Source organism: Oryctolagus cuniculus, chromosome 3, assembly GCF_964237555.1.
Source record: "Oryctolagus cuniculus chromosome 3, mOryCun1.1, whole genome shotgun sequence".
Lineage (NCBI taxonomy): Eukaryota > Metazoa > Chordata > Mammalia > Lagomorpha > Leporidae > Oryctolagus > Oryctolagus cuniculus.
This window is the reverse complement of record NC_091434.1, coordinates 89,228,028-89,245,132: the sequence shown is the minus strand read 5'-3', so window position 1 is coordinate 89,245,132 and position 17,105 is coordinate 89,228,028. Positions and strand designations below refer to the sequence as shown.

General features: G+C 45.2%; 1 protein-coding gene across 10 annotated transcripts in view; it reads left to right on the top strand.

Moving 5' to 3' along the window:
• The window catches only part of FMNL2 (formin like 2), a 333,150-nt gene extending 316,424 nt beyond the window's left edge, over window positions 1-16,726 (top strand). For 4 of the 10 annotated variants that reach the window (XM_051849554.2, XM_051849553.2, XM_051849548.2 and 1 more), the window contains 5 exons: window positions 2,675-2,838; window positions 5,651-5,752; window positions 7,793-7,891; window positions 8,564-8,687; window positions 14,659-16,726. In XM_051849554.2, coding sequence (XP_051705514.1) covers window positions 2,675-2,838; window positions 5,651-5,752; window positions 7,793-7,891; window positions 8,564-8,687; window positions 14,659-14,768 — 599 coding nt within the window. In that variant the 3' untranslated portion in view covers window positions 14,769-16,726. Of the gene's footprint in view, window positions 1-2,674; window positions 2,839-5,650; window positions 5,753-7,792; window positions 7,892-8,563; window positions 8,688-10,871; window positions 10,998-12,537; window positions 12,632-14,658 lie in introns of those variants that run through there. The other 6 variants (XM_051849552.2, XM_051849549.2, XM_051849550.2 and 3 more) reach the window with 3 other exon arrangements.
• Window positions 16,727-17,105: the final 379 nt, after the last annotated feature.

The following is a 17,105-nucleotide window of genomic DNA, read 5'->3' as shown; positions in this document are numbered from 1 at the left end:
TTTTTTTTTTAAAGTTTATTTATTTATGTATTTGAAAGGTTACAGAGAAAGATAAATAGAGAGATCCTCCATCCACTGGTTCACTCCCCAGAGTGAATAGCCATGGCTGAGCCAGGCCGAAGCCAGGGGCCAGAAGCTTCATTCAGGTCTCTCATGTGGGTAGCAGGGACCCAAACACTTGGGGCTTCCCCTGCTGCTTTTTTTATTTTTATTTTTCGGAGTTTATTTACTTGAGAAGTGGAGTTACAGTCAGAGAGAGGGAGAGATACAAAGATCTTACATCCACTGGCTCATTCCACAGATGACCGCAACGGCCAGAGCTGAGCCTGTCCAAAGCCAGGAGCCAGGAGCTTCTTCCAGGTCTCCCACACAGGTGCGGGGGCCCAAGCACTGGAGCCACCTTCTACTGCTTTCCCAGGTCTTCAGGTGGGAGCTAGATCGAGAGAGGAGCAGCCAGGACAGGAATCAGCACCCATATGGGATGCTGGCGCCACAGGTAGAGGCTTAGCCTACTGGCCCCTCCTCTGCTGTTTTTTCCAGGCCATTAGCAAGGAGTTGGATCAGAAATGGAGCAGCTAGAACTCAAGCTGACGCCCATATGTGATGCCAGCATTGCAGACAGCAGCTTAACCCACCGGCACCAAATGTTACTTGTCTTTACAATTCCCTCAGCCCTTGGCAAACTGGATGGTGAAAAAAATGAATGGGGTGATAGATTGTTGCTGGGATAGATAGGCTGTTGGCCTGGTAGAGACTGAGAGGAAGTGGCTATGATTTTGTAGGCTGGGATAGACCTATTCAGTGTTGGTGAGGCAGTTAGAATTTCTGTTCTGAATGGGGTGGTTTTCCATCTTTCAGATATCCTTTTATTTCAGTTAGTTCTTAAGTACTGTAGTTCTAGTTAAGAAAGAAGTTGGCCGGCGCCGCGGCTCACTAGGCTAATCCTCCGCCTAGTGGCGCCAGAACACCGGGTTCTAGTCCCGGTCGGGGCGCCGGATTCTGTCCCGGTTGCCCCTCTTCCAGGCCAGCCCTCTGCTGTGGCCAGGGAGTGCAGTGGAGGATGGCCCAGGTGCTTGGGTCCTGCACCCCATGGGAGACCAGGATAAGTACCTGGCTCCTGCCACCGGATCAGCGCGGTGCGCCGGCCGCAGCGCGCCGGCCGCGGCGGCCATTGGAGGGTGAACCAACGGCAAAGGAAGACCTTTCTCTCTGTCTCTCTCTCTCACTGTCCACTCTGCCTGTCCAAAAAAAAAAAAAAAAAAAGCAAAAAACCAAAAAACAAACAAGTTAAGGCTGGCGCCGCGGCTCACTGGGCTAATCCTCCACCTGTGGTGCTGGCACCCAGGTTCTAGTGCCGGTTGGGGCGCCGGATTCTGTCCCGGTTGCTCCTCTTCCAGTCCAGCTCTCTGCTGTGGCCTGGGAAGGTAGTGGAGGATGGCCCAAGTGCTTGGGCCCTGCACCCGCATGGGAGACCAGGAGAAGCACCTGGCTCCTGGCTTCGGATCGATGCAGCACACCAGCTGTAGCAGCCATTTGGAGGGTGAACCAACGGAAGGAAGACCTTTCTCTCTGTCTCTCTCTCTCTAACTCTGCCTGTCAAAATAAAAAAAGAAAAAAGTTCAGAAAATTTCTGCTTTACTAATTATAATTAGCACATTTTTCCCCAAAGTGAGATTCCCAAAAAGTATTATTTGAAAAAAAGAAATCGACGGGAAAATGGGGGAGACTAGGGTGCTCTCGATTGAACTGTTCATTCTCTGCTGGCTCCCCTGTGCCTGGATGGGCCATCACACGTTCTTTGCACCTTCTCTCCTGTCTTCAGTCCTTCATTTACCCAGAGAATACTTCTGAGTACCTTCTGTAGAACTGACACTCTCATAAGGATTGGAGAATCAGAGATGAATAAGATAGTATAAGTCTGGTGAGGGGAAAACCTCCTACGTTGTTTTATAATTCATTCATGCGTAGAGTTGAATCAGTCAACAAGGTGGCAGGGGGAGGGGTGGGTGTGTAGGGGGACTCTGACCTTGTTCCACCAGACTTCTCATGGGAAGCAAGCTCAGGAGGTTCCTGGAAGGGGCCTGCCCTGGCAGGTGGCCACACTGCAGGTGGGAAAGTTCATGCCTAACCGTTCTGAAGCAAGGAAGGGTTGCTTAGTTTCACAAAAAGAATCTAAGGTTGCTTTGGGGGCCTGTGGTCAACATAGTGAAAGTGCAACAGGCAAAATGCTGCTCCCTGCTGGAGAGCCGCAGGGTGAACGCTGACAGGCGTGTCACGGATGGGGAGCTCGGAACCTGCAGGTCACCAGCTAGACTGGTTCCCGTAGGAGAAATGGATTTGGAGTCTGTACCATAGCCTGAACTCTTTTTCTACCTTCTGTTAACTGCCTGACCCAGGGCAGGATGTGGAACCTCTTTGTGCTACTTTTCTTTATTGGCAAAATAAACTAATGGTATAAATGATTTGGTGCTTATAAAGAATTTAATGTAGTGCTTCAAAGTGAACACTTAGTAAATTATTCATAGTGATAGGATCTCTGCACCAAAAACTAGACACCAGGTCTAAATTTCTTGAAACAAGCCCAAGAGTCAACAGAGAACTTGGCTTACAAGCCAGCCTTGCTATGCTGTTGTGGCCATCCTTGAGACTCACTGGGACATTGGTTCTCTCTCAGTCTCCCTTGAGAATGTTTTACTGGATGTCAAGGAGCTCCAGAGGGGCATGGACTTGACCAAGAGGGAGTACACCATGCACGACCACAACACACTGCTGAAGGAGTTCATCCTCAACAATGAGGGGAAGCTGAAGAAGCTGCAGGACGACGCCAAGATTGCCCAGGTCAGTACTGTCACAGGAAAGATACCGCGTCCTTACAAGCCACCCGGGGCAAAGGCCCTGGGCGGTGGAGGAAATGTTGCATTTCTTACGTAGGTGAAGATCGCTAGGTGGGTGTCTTTCTCCAGTGTTTTCCTTGGAAGTGCCTCGTTTGCTCATCATGCTTTTCTAGTTGGGGATCTTTATCCGCTTCTGCAGACCTCCTTGCCCTCTCTTTCCACTCTTAGACTCCCTCCAGTATGGGTCCTGCATTAAGTTCAACCAGCAGGTGTCAGGTGTCTGTTCATTAAAGCAGTCTTCCTGGTGTACCAGGTTTCTGTAAATCTTGACCTCGAAAATCTTATACTGCCCCAGAGGTTGCTGATACGTGAGGGATCTTCAAAGGGTTCATGGAAAACGCGTGATTGAAAAACAACTATGCATGAATTTCAAAATTTTTCTGCTCCAAAACAAACTCCTCCTGACTTACTGTAACACAACTGAACAGGATCTAGTTTGAGGCGTTTGTAAGGATAAGACATCTGTTTGCAAACAGCTTCTATCAGAGCAGCATGAATCCTGCTAAAATTGAAGCAAGAACAAATGTCTAATTGATGGTGAAGCTTGGGTGGAAGAATGATAAAATCGTTGATACTTTATGAAAAGTTTATGGGAACAGTGCCCCCAAAGAAACCAGCAGTTTACAATTGGTTAACTTCTTTGAACCAGGAACAAGATAATGCTGAAAATGAAACCTGCAGTAACAGACCATCAATTTGTAAGGAGAAAATTAATTTTGTTCGTACCCTAGTTGAAAAGGATCAGCGATTAACACCTAAAACAGTAGTCAACAGCGCAGATACCTTACTTGGTTTAGTTTACACAATGCTGACTGAAAAAATAAAGTAGAGCAAACTTTCTGCTTGGGGGGGTACAAAAACTGTTGTGCCTACACCAGCTGCAGACACGAGCAGAGATTTCAATGGCAGTTTAAAACAAATGGAATCAAGATCCTGAAGCATTTCTTTGGAGACTTGGGAAGGAGATGAATCGTGGCTTTACTAGGATGATCCTGAGGACAGAGCATGATCCAAGCAGTGGCTATCCAGAGGTAGACATGATTGAGCCAAAACAAATGCAGACCACTCAAGGGCAAAGGTCACAACAACAATTTGGGGGAATGCTCAAGGCATTTTTGCTTGTTGATTTTCTGGAGGCCCAAAGAACAGTAATACCAGCTTGTTAGGCGAGTGCTTGAAAAAGTTAGCCAAAGCTTTCACAGCAAAAATGTTCAGGACACCCTCATCAGAGAGTGTTCCCCGAGACAGTATTCCTACTCATGCTTTTTGTGAAACAAGGCCGGTTTTGTAGCATTTTAATGGGAAATCATTAGGCATCCACCTTATAGTACTGGTTTGGAGCATTCTGACTTCTTTTTTTAAATTTTTTTTTATTTATTTGAAAGGCAAAGAGAGTGAGGGAGAGAGATGGATCAATCTTCCATCTTCTGGTTCACTCCCCACATGCCTGCATCAGCCAGGACTGGGCCACATGGAAGCCAGGAACCAGGAGCTCTTCCAGGTTTCCCGCCCAAGTGGCAGGGACTTAGTTTGAGCCATCATCTGCTGCCCCCTAGGTGTGCTAGCAGGAAGTTAAAGCAGAAGCAGGGGCAGATTCAGGCCTAATGTGGGATGTGGGCATCACAAGCACAGTAGCTTAATCCGCTTCGCCACAATGCCTGCCCCTCATTCTGACTTCCTTTTGGTTCCTCACCTTAAAAAGAAATCTTGGGGCTGGCAGCACGTTGGCATAGCAGGTAAAGCCACTGCCTGCAAGTGCTGGCAACACATATGGGAGTCTGTTCGAGTCCCAGCTGCTCCACTTCCAATCCAGCTGCCTGCTAATGGCTTGGGAAAGCAGCGAAGGATGGCCCAAGTGCTTGAGCCCCTGCACCCATGTGAGAGACCAGGAAGACGCTCCTGGCTTTGGATTGGCCCTGCTCTGGCTGTTGAGGCCATTTAGGGAGTGAACCAGCAGATAGATCTCACTAGTGTCTTTCTCTGTAACTCTGCCTTTCAAATGAATAAGTAAATCTTTAAAAAAAATCTTTAAGGCACCCATCTTTCTTCAGTTAGTAATGTAAAAATCATTGTATTAGAATGATTAAATTACCAGCATCTTCAGTGCTTTAAAAATCCACTGAATGAGTAGCATCATGACCAAAGTGTCTCAGACTTGATGGAGTTTATGTTGCAAAGTTGTTAGTTTTTGTTTCTGATCTCTATTTTCCCTGATATCTCTGAAGTCCCTTCATGTAGGCAAACATGTGAAACAATGAACTGCGCACCGTTATAGAAGGGGAGGCAGAGTGATGGGGGAACTCAGGAGGGGGCTCTGTTTGGGGCTATCCTGTATCACAGAAGAGTCAAATGGAGACTTGAGCTTTTTAAGTGCCCTGTATGGGGATGTCATGGGACCACTGAAAGTAGGAATTAGGATTTGCAGTCAGAGTGACCTGAGATTTCTTCTAACCTTGCTGGTTTTAAGGGATTCTTCAGTGTCCTTAGGAAGCTCTTGAAGACAGTGGCTCTGAATTTGGTGTGTGTGTGTGTATGTGTGTGTGTGTGGAGAGGAGGGGTGTGTAGAAGGCTTAGGGTGTCCCACAGAAGAATCCCCGTGCCCTGCTGTTCCACTGCCTGGTTGCCTGTGGTGAGACCTACAGGGGTGATGCCAGGGGAGGGAAGAAAGCAGCAGGCACGCGGTGCTGTGGGAGCCCCGAGCAGCAGGGTCAAACGCTGGAGCCACTGCAGTTCACGAGAAATGTGCTTCCTCACAGGATGCCTTTGACGATGTGGTGAAATACTTTGGCGAAAACCCCAAGACAACGCCGCCTTCTGTCTTCTTTCCCGTCTTCGTTCGCTTTGTGAAAGCTTATAAGGTAAGCAGGAGGAGGGTGTGCTGTGAAGCCGTCCCTGAGCCCCCGCCGCCCTGCCGGGGCCTCCCGATTCCCTGGGCAGCAGGTCTGTGAGGTGGAGCCAGAGAGCTCCTTGGGCCCTCAGGCCATTCCTGGTCTTTGTCCACTGGGCTAGTCCCGGACCACAGCCAGAAAACAAAGTCTCCTGGCTGCCCCCTGGGAGTAGGTGAGGTGCTCCAGCCCCTTGGCACCCCATTCTTGTATGGTGACCCATGCAGACAAGGTAAGGGATTTAGAAAATGCAGTCTTCCCATGGAGTTGTGTAAGTGAGCTGCCACCCAGGGCGCAGGTGTGCAGCTGCCATCAGGGAGAGCCTGCAGGGCAAGCCCTGGCCTTTTAGCTGGCGCTTCTGCAGAGTGGACTGAAGACTGGTGCTGCGGAGGACGGCTGCTGCTCCCTGTTGCTTTGTCTGGAGCAGTAACAGCCCTTTCCATGGGAGGCCCTCTTGGATATAATCGAGGACCACGGTCATGAAAACGTGTTTGACTTGAAGACGTCTGTGTCCAAACAGCTTGTTCTTTGAGAAAGAATGACAAGGAAGACTTTAGAAGATTTTATCATCTCACATGGGAAACTTTGCCGTCTCTGTTGGTGTCAGCGGTGGAAGGACAAGTGTTTGTTGGAGAGGGGATGAAGGATGTGGCAGGATTTTCTGTACTTCTGGGGAAAATCCCATTGGGAATAACACCACTGTGACTGATGGCTTCGGAGAGTCATCCTTGAGCCTTTAACTGAAACTGCAAAAGATAAAATATTGAGCTGCCTTCTCTCAGCAGGGATCTCAGGAGGCACTGGCAGTGGGGTAGACACGCAGCGCTATCTGCCAAGTGCAAGGCACTGGGTGGGCTGGGAGCAATGGGAAGGTCCTTGGCCAGCACCTGCTGCTCACTGATATCCCACAGTCCCCGGCTGGCAGTGCCAGTGAGCTGCAGAGGCGGCCTGAGGTGCAGTCTAAGGTCAAAACCTAAAATGTATGCCGTTATAAAACTGCCGCACAGTCCCCGGCTTCAGCAAGGGTCTGAGTAGAGCAGACAGTGCACTAAATGTGTTCCTTCCACTTCATCTCTTCCCCTGGCGGTCTTCTGAGCTGGCTCAGGGAGGCACTTGCCAAGCTGCCACGTTACAGACAGTCTTCTTGTGGCACTGACCTGGGGACTCTAAGGGCCGAGGCAGGGGCTTTAGGATGTTAGTCCCCTTTTTCTTTCCCAAGTGTGATCCAAGATGGAACTGAAGACAAGAGCAACAGAGATCAGACGTTGTCGCTGACAGAAGCTGGGCTGGAGGACTGGGTCTGCGAACTTGTACTTCAGGCCTGATTTAGATAGATGACCTATCCCTTAGTGTGTAGCTCGACAATTAGAAGTATCTGAGGGAGGCTGGCTTCAGAAGAGAGAGAAGAGAGAGACCCAGAGGCTTGAGCTGAACCTGATCAGTTCCTTCTCCCAGATTCATCACACAAGCCACCCCGCCTCCCTTGGGAAGGAGTGAGCTGTGGGAGAGAGAGTCCAAAAGTATCTCTCTGATGAGGCCCCTAAATGGGTCAAGAGGCCAAGGTAATGGAGGTTTTTCCCCAACAGTGGGCAAAATGCAGAGGGATCTTCCATCCTGCTTTCTGGGAAGCTGTAGGCAGGTGGACGGATTCTGGAAGCAAAACAAACTCACGTGAAAATCACTGAGCATGGATGCCGGAAGGAAAGGTGCCCCCTCAGATAAGTGGGACTGACAGAGTGCAGTGGGAGCAGAGGGACAGGATCGGTAGGAACGGACTTGTGAGTGAGTGGCGGGGGGTGGTCCTCAGTGACCAGCTTTGGGAAAGATGGGACCGATAGACAGACATTGAACTTGGACTCAGAGTTAAATATGGGCAGATGGGGTGCATCTCCTCCATCTTCCATTTCCTTGTAATTCCTGACTCACTAAGGATTTGCAAGTGGTGACTTAGAGAAATCTTGACTGCCGTCTTTTCCATGGATGTGACCTTCTTGGTTCTTGCGTATTACCTAGCAAGCGGAAGAGGAAAATGAGCTGAGGAAGAAGCAGGAACAAGCCCTCATGGAAAAGCTCCTGCAGCAGGAAGCTCTCATGGAGCAACAGGACCCAAAGGTAAGAGGGCCCAGTCCCTGCGAGGGGCGCCCGGGAGGAGGTGCTCTGGAGCTCCTGGGAGGCAGGAGTAGACCCGGCAGCGAGCCGACCTGCCCGGGATCCTGCCCTTTGCCCTCTAGGACTTGGAAACGTGGCAAGTGGGAAGTCGCTCCTGCATTATTGTGTTCAGGCAGTCACTGGAATAAGGCTAAGTGCGTGTTTGTGTTGCATTTCCAAGTTTATAGAGAACAGGAATAGAAATCTTAGTTGGATATGAAAGGAGAGCTTAGTGTCCATGGAGGGTTTCGTGTGGCTGCGCATTCGTGCTGGCCTGGAGGGCTCTGCCAGGAGGAATGGCAGTGAGCGTACGTGTCGTAGAGGATGACCTCACGGGATCGTTTTCTTCGTTGGGAGCCTTTGAGTAAAGGAGAAGTCTGTGCTTAGTCCCAGCTGCCATAGGATCCAGCCTTCTCCTTGATACTGGGTGGAGTGTGTGTGTGTCCTCCAGCGAAAGCTTGTGTGCTCCCCAGCGGCTTCCTGGGTCTTCCTGCATTTGCACAGCGCATTGGGATCACACTCTGTGATTTGGGTTGAGCTGCTAATTGTGTAACAAAGTAAGCAGGCACATTTGGTGTCTGCTCAGATCTCCAGGGGGTGCCGATGCCACTCACGTGTGCCCTTCTTTCCTCTCAGTCTCCTTCTCATAAGTCAAAGAGGCAGCAGCAAGAACTGATCGCAGAGTTAAGGCGGCGGCAAGTGAAAGATAACAGACATGTTTATGAGGGAAAAGATGGTGCCATTGAAGACATTATCACAGGTAAAGTATGTCTCCATACCGTGGCACGTGGAGATCCCACTAGCCTCACGCGGACTGGGCTCTAGGCAGATTTTGCAGTGTCTTTTGCCCAGGGGTTGGCAACTTCGTTCAGATCTAGAATTATACCCAGAGACTCCATGCTAGGGGTTGAAGTACATTATAGCAGCATCGGTATTGGCCCAACACACTCTCTGAAAGATCTATATCTCAGTATCATTGGAACCCTATAGGTTTCAGCAGTGCTGCTTCTCCTAATGGTTTTCCATTATTTTCAATTTTATCATCTCCATGTTCCTCATGGCCACCCCTACCCACCTGCCTGATACATAAATGTAGCTAAGACCACTCAGCTTCGTATTAACTACCATTCATGCAGGCTCTCCCCAGCATGCCAGTTAGAAGCCTCCTTATTCTAATTCAGAGTCCCTGAACTCAAAAGGAAGTCAGGGCCTGGTACTTTACTATGGATGATCCAGTGGGCTTCTAGCCCAGGGCTAGTGACTAGCTGTTTTGCCAGCTAGGAACCATGTGTAACCCAGGGTGGTTCTTCTAGCCTCATGTTTCCTGTTTGAACCAATTCTTCTGGGTTGCTGTACTTTGTCTTACAGATCACCATGATAATTTGGGCTATTGTCTGGTAGCAGTGGCACAAAGTGACTTTTTCATGTCTGTTGCACATGAATGCTGTGTATCAGCGTCTAAGACACTTATAAGCTTTTTATTATAGGAAAATTCAAAAATAGACAAAAGCATAGTGAAGAGAATCCCATGTACCTTGGGATTATTTTGAAGCACATCCAATACATATTCTACTTGGAAATATTTTGCTTTAATGTCTTCCAAAAATAGGGGCCCTAGAAAAATAAAAACATACCCACAGTACCCTCCCCCCCCCCCCTTTTTTTTTTCAAGATTTATTTGAAAGAGTTACACAGAGAGAGAAGGAGAGGCAGAGAGAGAGGTCTTCCATCTGCTGGTTCACTCCTCAATTGGCTGTAACAGCAGGAGCTGCACCGATCCAAAGCCAGTAGCCCAGAGCTTCTTCTGGGTCTCCCACGCGGGCACAGGGGCCCAAGGACTTGGGCCATCTTGTACTGCTTTCCCAGGCCACAGCAGAGAGCTGGATCGGAAGTAGAGCAGCCAGGACTTGAACTGGCGCTCATATGGGATGCTGGCACTGCAGGTGGTGGCTTTACCTGCTGTGCCACAGCGTCAGCCCCCGCATTGGCCTTTCTACTTACCACCCAAACTGACAAGTTCTTAATATCAGATATCTAGTCAGTATTCACATTTTCCCAGTTGTCCTAATTTCTTAGAAAACCTAATTCCTGGTCATGTTTTTTCATTTCTTATTATAGCTTAGCCAACACTGAAAATTGGGATCTCAAACTGTGAAACCCACACATTTTTTTCACCAACTCAGACCCAGGGGAATTAAATAGAGAAATTAGACACAGATAAGCCAGATAAGATAGTTATGGATTTTTTTTTAAAGAGTCAATAATGGTTCAGATTGAAGTAGTATAAGGTCTGAAAGGGCAGTGGCCGATGGAGATGCCATTCTCTACGCACAGCGCACGTGCATTCGGCGTAGGTGTGCCTACTCTGAGTGGCCTGCAGAGGCCTTCAAATTAAAGCCCCCATTGTTGAGCATGTGTCCTTGCCTCCTCCACACTGAGAGAGAAAGCCTACTCTGAACGAGACCAGGAACAGATCTCCTCTCTAGGTAAGCACTGGTTAGTCTCAGCACCACAGTAAGATGAACTTGTAGGTAGGGAAGCATGCAATGTTGTAACGAAGGACTTGGTGTTCTGTTTAACCCGGATGTGTCTCCATCCCAAAGACACCTGGCTTTATGTAAGGAATGCAACGTCCATTTTCTATGTCCCTGACCTAAGCGATTGATCTACCAGAGGAGGTGATGCGTATCTCCCTCTCGAGCAGTTTTTATTCTCCTTGGAATGCATTCCATTTTCTGCTCTGCTCCTAAGCCCCAGGTTGAAAAACTCTTAAAGACTTCCATGAACTAACTGGAGTGTACCTCATGTTCCCCGTTTCCTGCCCACCCTCTCCCCACCTCCGTCCCCAGGTATGATTAACAAAGCACTAACCATGAACTAATGTGATGGATCTTGGCTTTCTCCTCTCTTTGTCTGTGTTGTTTGGCTGTCATTCTCAATGCAGTGCTGAAGACTGTGCCCTTTACTGCTCGCACCGCCAAGCGTGGCTCTCGGTTTTTCTGCGAACCTGTTCTCACTGAGGAATACCATTACTAAACTATTACTCTTTCTCACCTGATGCTCTTAAAAGGTTGCTACAGGTTTTTTGTTTATTTATTTATTTATTTATTTTGACAACTTATGTCCCTCTCTGTGTGTCTGTCAGGGCCAATCAATGTGTAGCATGGAATTACCATCTCCATCATGTTGTATTTTGTGTTGTCCTCATGCTGCATGGTTTTGCATTTCAATTATTACTGCTCACTCACTGCCACTTTCAGTACTTACATGCAATCCACATTGCTGTGACAGTCTGGGCATGGCTGACAGTTGAATTAATAGAATTGCTTGAAGAAATTTGCAGAAAAATGGTAAACAGAGAACTTCCTTGAAAATCAGGATTGGGACCAAGGAGATTGTAAGATTTTTGGACTTAAATGTTTGAATACAAAGGGATAGTGTCATTACTAACAGTAACTATCATGGCTAACATTTGCTGAGCACTTTTGCTGTGCTCTACTAGGTTTATGGATATTACAGTAGCCCCTCCCCCCTTTAAAAACAAAAATACCCAGTTACCTCAGAGTGTTCTGAAACTGCAAAATGATTCTCAGAAAGAACTTTGAATTATGCATAGCTATAAATTGGGCCTTTCTTAGCTGTCATGTGCAGTCCATAATGTAATGGAATGGAATTCACAATGTAAACTTAACCCTGGCATTGTTTAGAAGTCTGTATGCTGATATTGGCAATCCATGGCCCCACAGCACCCCACGCTGAGCTGGTCATATGTGTTCGCTCTGAGTGTCATGCCCAAGTGTAGTTATGAGCAATTCCATGTTGGAACAAAGCTATGATGCAGGAAGAGTCAACAAAGATGCAGGCGCTCACACCATCTTACCTCATCCATACCTCTTCACGGTGACTTTGTTCCATGTCAAACCCAGCGTATTTCTTCTGTGAGATTATCTCTGGACCTGCTTCTTGGATCAGGATAGTGGCACCAGAAATACAAGCAACAAATACCTATCATTGGAATGCCACTATTCTTAGAAGTCAACAAAGATAACCAAATTTTCTCAATAAGTAACTTCCTGGGCTCAGATTGTGATGAAACTTCTCTCTAGTGCCTTGCTGATTAGAAAAGGCACGAGGGAAGCCCAGTCTGTCATTGGAAATAGCTGTGGATTGACGGTCATGCTGAGGTTGACATGGAATTGGGTGTTTGTTTTGTGTTGACTATGACTTGCTCTTGTCATGTATGTTCTTCTGTCTCGTGACATCAGAGGGCATAGTGTGTCTCTGCCTGCTCTGCAGTGTACTTACCCACCAGTGCTTATTAACAGGCTAGACACTGCTTGGTCTATGTTTGCTGTCAGTTTTACTTAAGCTGGACTGTCTTTCTGGAGCCAATCTTCAAAGCAGCTTGGAACTGGGTGGTCAGAGCTGGGTAGGAAGACACACTCATCCTTCCCTTGTTTTATCTAACTTCTGATAGCAATGGCCTTCCAGTCTCCTCCTCTGTTGGCTAACATGCCCGGGAATGTTAAGCACTAAGTTGAGTTGCTTTCCATTTTCATCCCATTTTTACTTAACCATCATTTTGTGTTTTTGTTTTTTTTTCTGTTTAGCCTTAAAGAAGAATAATATCACTAAATTTCCAAATGTTCACTCGAGGGTAAGGATTTCTTCTAGCACACCGGTGGTGGAGGATACACAGAGCTGGCAAGCATCACTTTTTACTTAGCTTCCTCCTCTCTCTGTTTGCAGATCAATGGTTTCAATCTATGGCTAAGGGTAATATTGGTGACAGTATGATCAGGGAAAAGTCTTTGTACTCATTATTCCGCTGATGTGAGGCTGGGCTTGTCTCTCAACTCTTTCTTGGCCTACTTCATGTTCCTAAGTCTGCTGGCTTGGGCAAGGTATTTGTTGATCAGACAGTAGTTGGTCCAGATGCCAGGCTGTCCTTTCTCAGCCTTCATGTTGTTCAGTTAACCAACCCCATATGATCTGGAGGTTGAAAAGAGATCCTGGCCTGGAAACATGATCTACAGCATTTGAGTGGGATCTTTAGAACTAATTGCTTCAGGGTCTCAGTGATTGTGGCTTTTTGGCCAAAGGTGGTCGTCTGGCCTTAACAGTTTGGGTTAGGATGCGAGGGCTCAGAGATCAGAGCATGCTAAATGATTGTTTGCTTGACTTTGGATGGTGGGCAGGGTCACAAATTAGTGAGTGAGTCAGGAGCTAGAAGGGTAGGCCTCATGGAGGCTCTGCTATACCTGAAGGGCTAGGTTTCAGCTCCAGAATAGTCAGTGTATGGATTTGGGCCCAGTATGGCCACATTTTCCAATTTTTCAAGAGAAGCCGGATACCCTGGTCTTCGTTTTATTTACCATGTAAATTTCAGGAAACTATATGGGGCAGTGCGGTGGCTCATTAGCTCCATTTTCAATTTATCGAGTACATGAAGGGATTATAAAACAGATGCAATCTGTATTAATTCTGTTGTTTGTATTTCCCTTCCTGAAGGTAGCAGAAGTCAACAATACTAAGTTAAGGAAAGGGAAATATATTTGAAGGTACTTTAAAAAATTATGGAAGATCGAATTAATAGAAGTTTATTTTGGTGCAAAAGATTTTGAAATTTGTGCATAGTTTTTAATGTGCATTTTCTTTTTGAAGGTCCCTTGCATTTTACAAAACAAGGGGGGAAAAGCACAAAGCCTACTTTATTATTATTTTTTCGTTATGTCTTAACTCCATCAAAAGGAGGCTACTTGCTGGCTAAGCCATCTGCCTTACTTTATTCAAGAATATCCCACATATTCGGAGTGCTTAAATAAAATTCCTTTGTTCATCCAATAGAGCAGAATCTTCTTAAATCAGAATGTGGTGATTATTTTCTTTTACAAGACTATTTTTTCTTTGTGAGGGAGGATGCAGTTCCCTAATTACTGGTTCAGGAGCTGGGAACTTAATCTGGGTCTCCATGTGGGTAGCAGGGACTCAGGTACCTGCTGCCTCCCAGGGTGCACATTAACAGAAAGCTAGAATTAGGCAAGGAGGAGCCACACCTAGGTGCTCTGTTGAGATGTGGGCATTCCAATGTCCTTCCCTCCCCTTGTCAGGCATCTGTGCACTGGCTACACGAACTGGAAAATGCAGAATGGCCCATGTCTCCTTGCAGATGAAACAAAGTATTGGGTAGCAGGAAAGTATACTCAGGGATTAGAATATTATTTCAGTGTAGATTTCATTAACTGGATATTATGTCTAATTTGCAAAATGATAAAATAACTGTGTAGGTAGGCTAATGCAATAAAAATAACAGAACCAGTATCTGCAAACTACGTCAGGACAATCTGACATATTTAGTTTTGCAGTTTACAATTAATTGCAATTAATGATGATATGACAATTAGGCTTCCAGAAAAAACTAAGCCACAGCTGCTTCATTTCAAGAAACCTTAAAAGACTTCAACTAGTCTCCCTGGTCAGTGACAAAAATAATCTCTTTTGTATTTTTTTCCTCTCCAAGTCCCAAAATCCTAACCAGTACTGCATCCTTTTTTGTTTGGTTGTAAATATAAAAGGCAAATGCTTTGGTTCATTGCTCAATGAGTTTGAAGGGCCCATTAGTTGACTCTTCCACACAAGCTGCTTTGATTGGCTGCCAGCTGGCCTTTGTCTTGCTTAGACACATGGTATTAAAGGTTGCTATTCTTTCATTGGCACTCTCTTCTTTACAGATCTTAGAAACCAACCATACAGACGAGCCGACGCGGTGAGGAGAAGTGTCAGGCGGCGCTTTGATGATCAGAACTTGCGTTCTGTTAATGGTGCAGAAATAACAATGTGACCCCAGCGACCTGCCTACATGAAGAGGGTGTGCGTGAATGAAACTGCCCATGTGAACTTTATGTGCTATTATTTAACTGCAGCCTTCAACACAAATATTTTAAGGGCTCAGATTTAGCAAACACATAGAAATTTTAAAATGATGGGCTTTCCTTTCAACCCTTAACAAGTGCCTAAAAATGGAAGTACCTGCTCAGATTAATCAAAGCAATAGGATTTGATTTGATTAGGTATCTTTTTTACACCAATGTTATTCAGTTTTTTAACCAAAATGTAAATTTCCTATTAAAATCATTGTGTGTGATTGTGCCATGGTCATCCTCCCTGGTTTCCTGTTAAGTTGTAAATAACATGGATGCATCTGTTGTGGGCTTCCTTTACTGAGATGTCTTTTAAGGAGTTAATTTTGTTTCAGCCATATCCATAAGTTTTGTATTTATAAGGACTCAAAGCATGGAAGAAAAGTCACATGAACTACTTGTATCCATAACTAAGCCCAGGCAAAGTGCAAACAAGATGCAATTGCAGTGGCACAGAAGAACTTAAGTCTCTGCTTTCACATTCTAGTTCTGTTCTAGGGTATGACACCCCGGCAGACACGGTCACTGGGATGAATGCAAGGATGTGATGGCATAAACTGCTGTCCAGCACTTATCTGCAGTACTGTGTTCTTCAGCTTGAGGCAGCTTTTTTTAATGCAGATGTATTTATTAACTGGCACTAAATTTAACATCTCAGTATTAAGATTTCTGAGGAACATTATAGGTCAATCCTGAGTAGAAACTGGTGCCTTGCTAGCCAGGGAGTTCACTAGCTCTGTCAATAAACACTCAAAATTACACTTGCTAGCAGGGTAGTGTTAGGAACCTGGCTTTGTTCTCCTCTGACAATCGCAGTTTTTGTTTTTTTGGGGGGGAGGAGTCCTTTTTTTTTTTTTTTTTTTTGGTAAATTGGAGATGATTCATTTGACATCATGCACTGAAGCTAAATTTTTCTGTGATTCCCAGATTATTTATGGGGAAGTACATTTAAGTTGCTGAAAAATATTGAGATTAAGGTTAAGTGGTATTTGTAATGGAGCTAAATGGCTAATTAAGCCACTGTTAATTTTCTTTCCTCTCTGGCAGGGCACTTGACCCATTCCAAAGTCAAAAACTGGACTAAGCTAAATTTATACTTTCCATAATATACATTCTGCTTCTGGCTTACCTTCTTGATACATTACCATCAATATATTAATTGTAAAGTTTATTGTATAGTATTTAACCACTGAATTTCTTATTTTATGTTGTGCTTATGTGAACCCCTTGGTGAAGGTCCCTTTTCCTTGGATAACGTGTAGTTATATGACCTCTTTTTAAATGTACAGATATTTTGCTATAAAACTGGTGCAGTTTTTTATGGTTTTTACACTTCTCCTTAATTCCCACTCTAAGCCTCTGGGTAATAATGTAAATATTGTTTAAAGATTCATCAGCCTACCTACGCTATACAATCTGAATATTATTTTAACTTATAGTTTTTTTTTTTAATATATATTTAACTACAAGGACAGTTTAGAGATCTGTTAAATTTCACTTTAGTGTACCTATTCACAGATTACTTTTGAGCTGCCACCTGCTGGTACATAAGTGTGTACTTTAAAAAGAACATGCCAAGATTTTGTCTTTCATTTAACATGCTTTCTGATGAAAATAGCAATTTGGCTGTGAGAGACACAAGACAAATAGTTGGAACTTTATTACAAAGCAGCTGTTTTCCAAAGCTCAGTGGTGACATCTATGTTAAAATAATTGCCTATTATTCTTCAAATAGACAATGATGTTGGCATGTTCTTTACTGTTAGTCTATTAATGGGCCTGCTACTTTAGCAACATTAGAAATGTTTTATAAAAGCAATTCATGTTACTTTTCTGGTCTTTTCATGGCATATGAGCAAATAAACTATTTACACTACTATTCTGTAATATGTAGTGATCATTCAGTGGTGCAATTGAGGGGGTTTCTGATGTTTTATATAGACTTTTTCTTTCTAGAAGCACCCATCTTGCTATTTGAACTCAGTCCAAATATTTTGTTAAATTTTAGGAAGAATCTCTTTGTGTGAACTTTTGATTACTTCGTATTTGGAATACAGGAAAACTTTTTTTTTTTTTTTAAATATTGAGGGATGTTATCTCCAAAGTGTTACTGATAACAGCAATCACTCTTGTTTTGTGAGATCCCATGTCTCCTTCACTCCCCCAAGTTCTAGTTTGGGTGTTATACAGAAAGTTAGGTGAGGATTACAAAGAGGTATTGCTATACCCAACAATAGCTGGCAAAGCACACAAAAGTA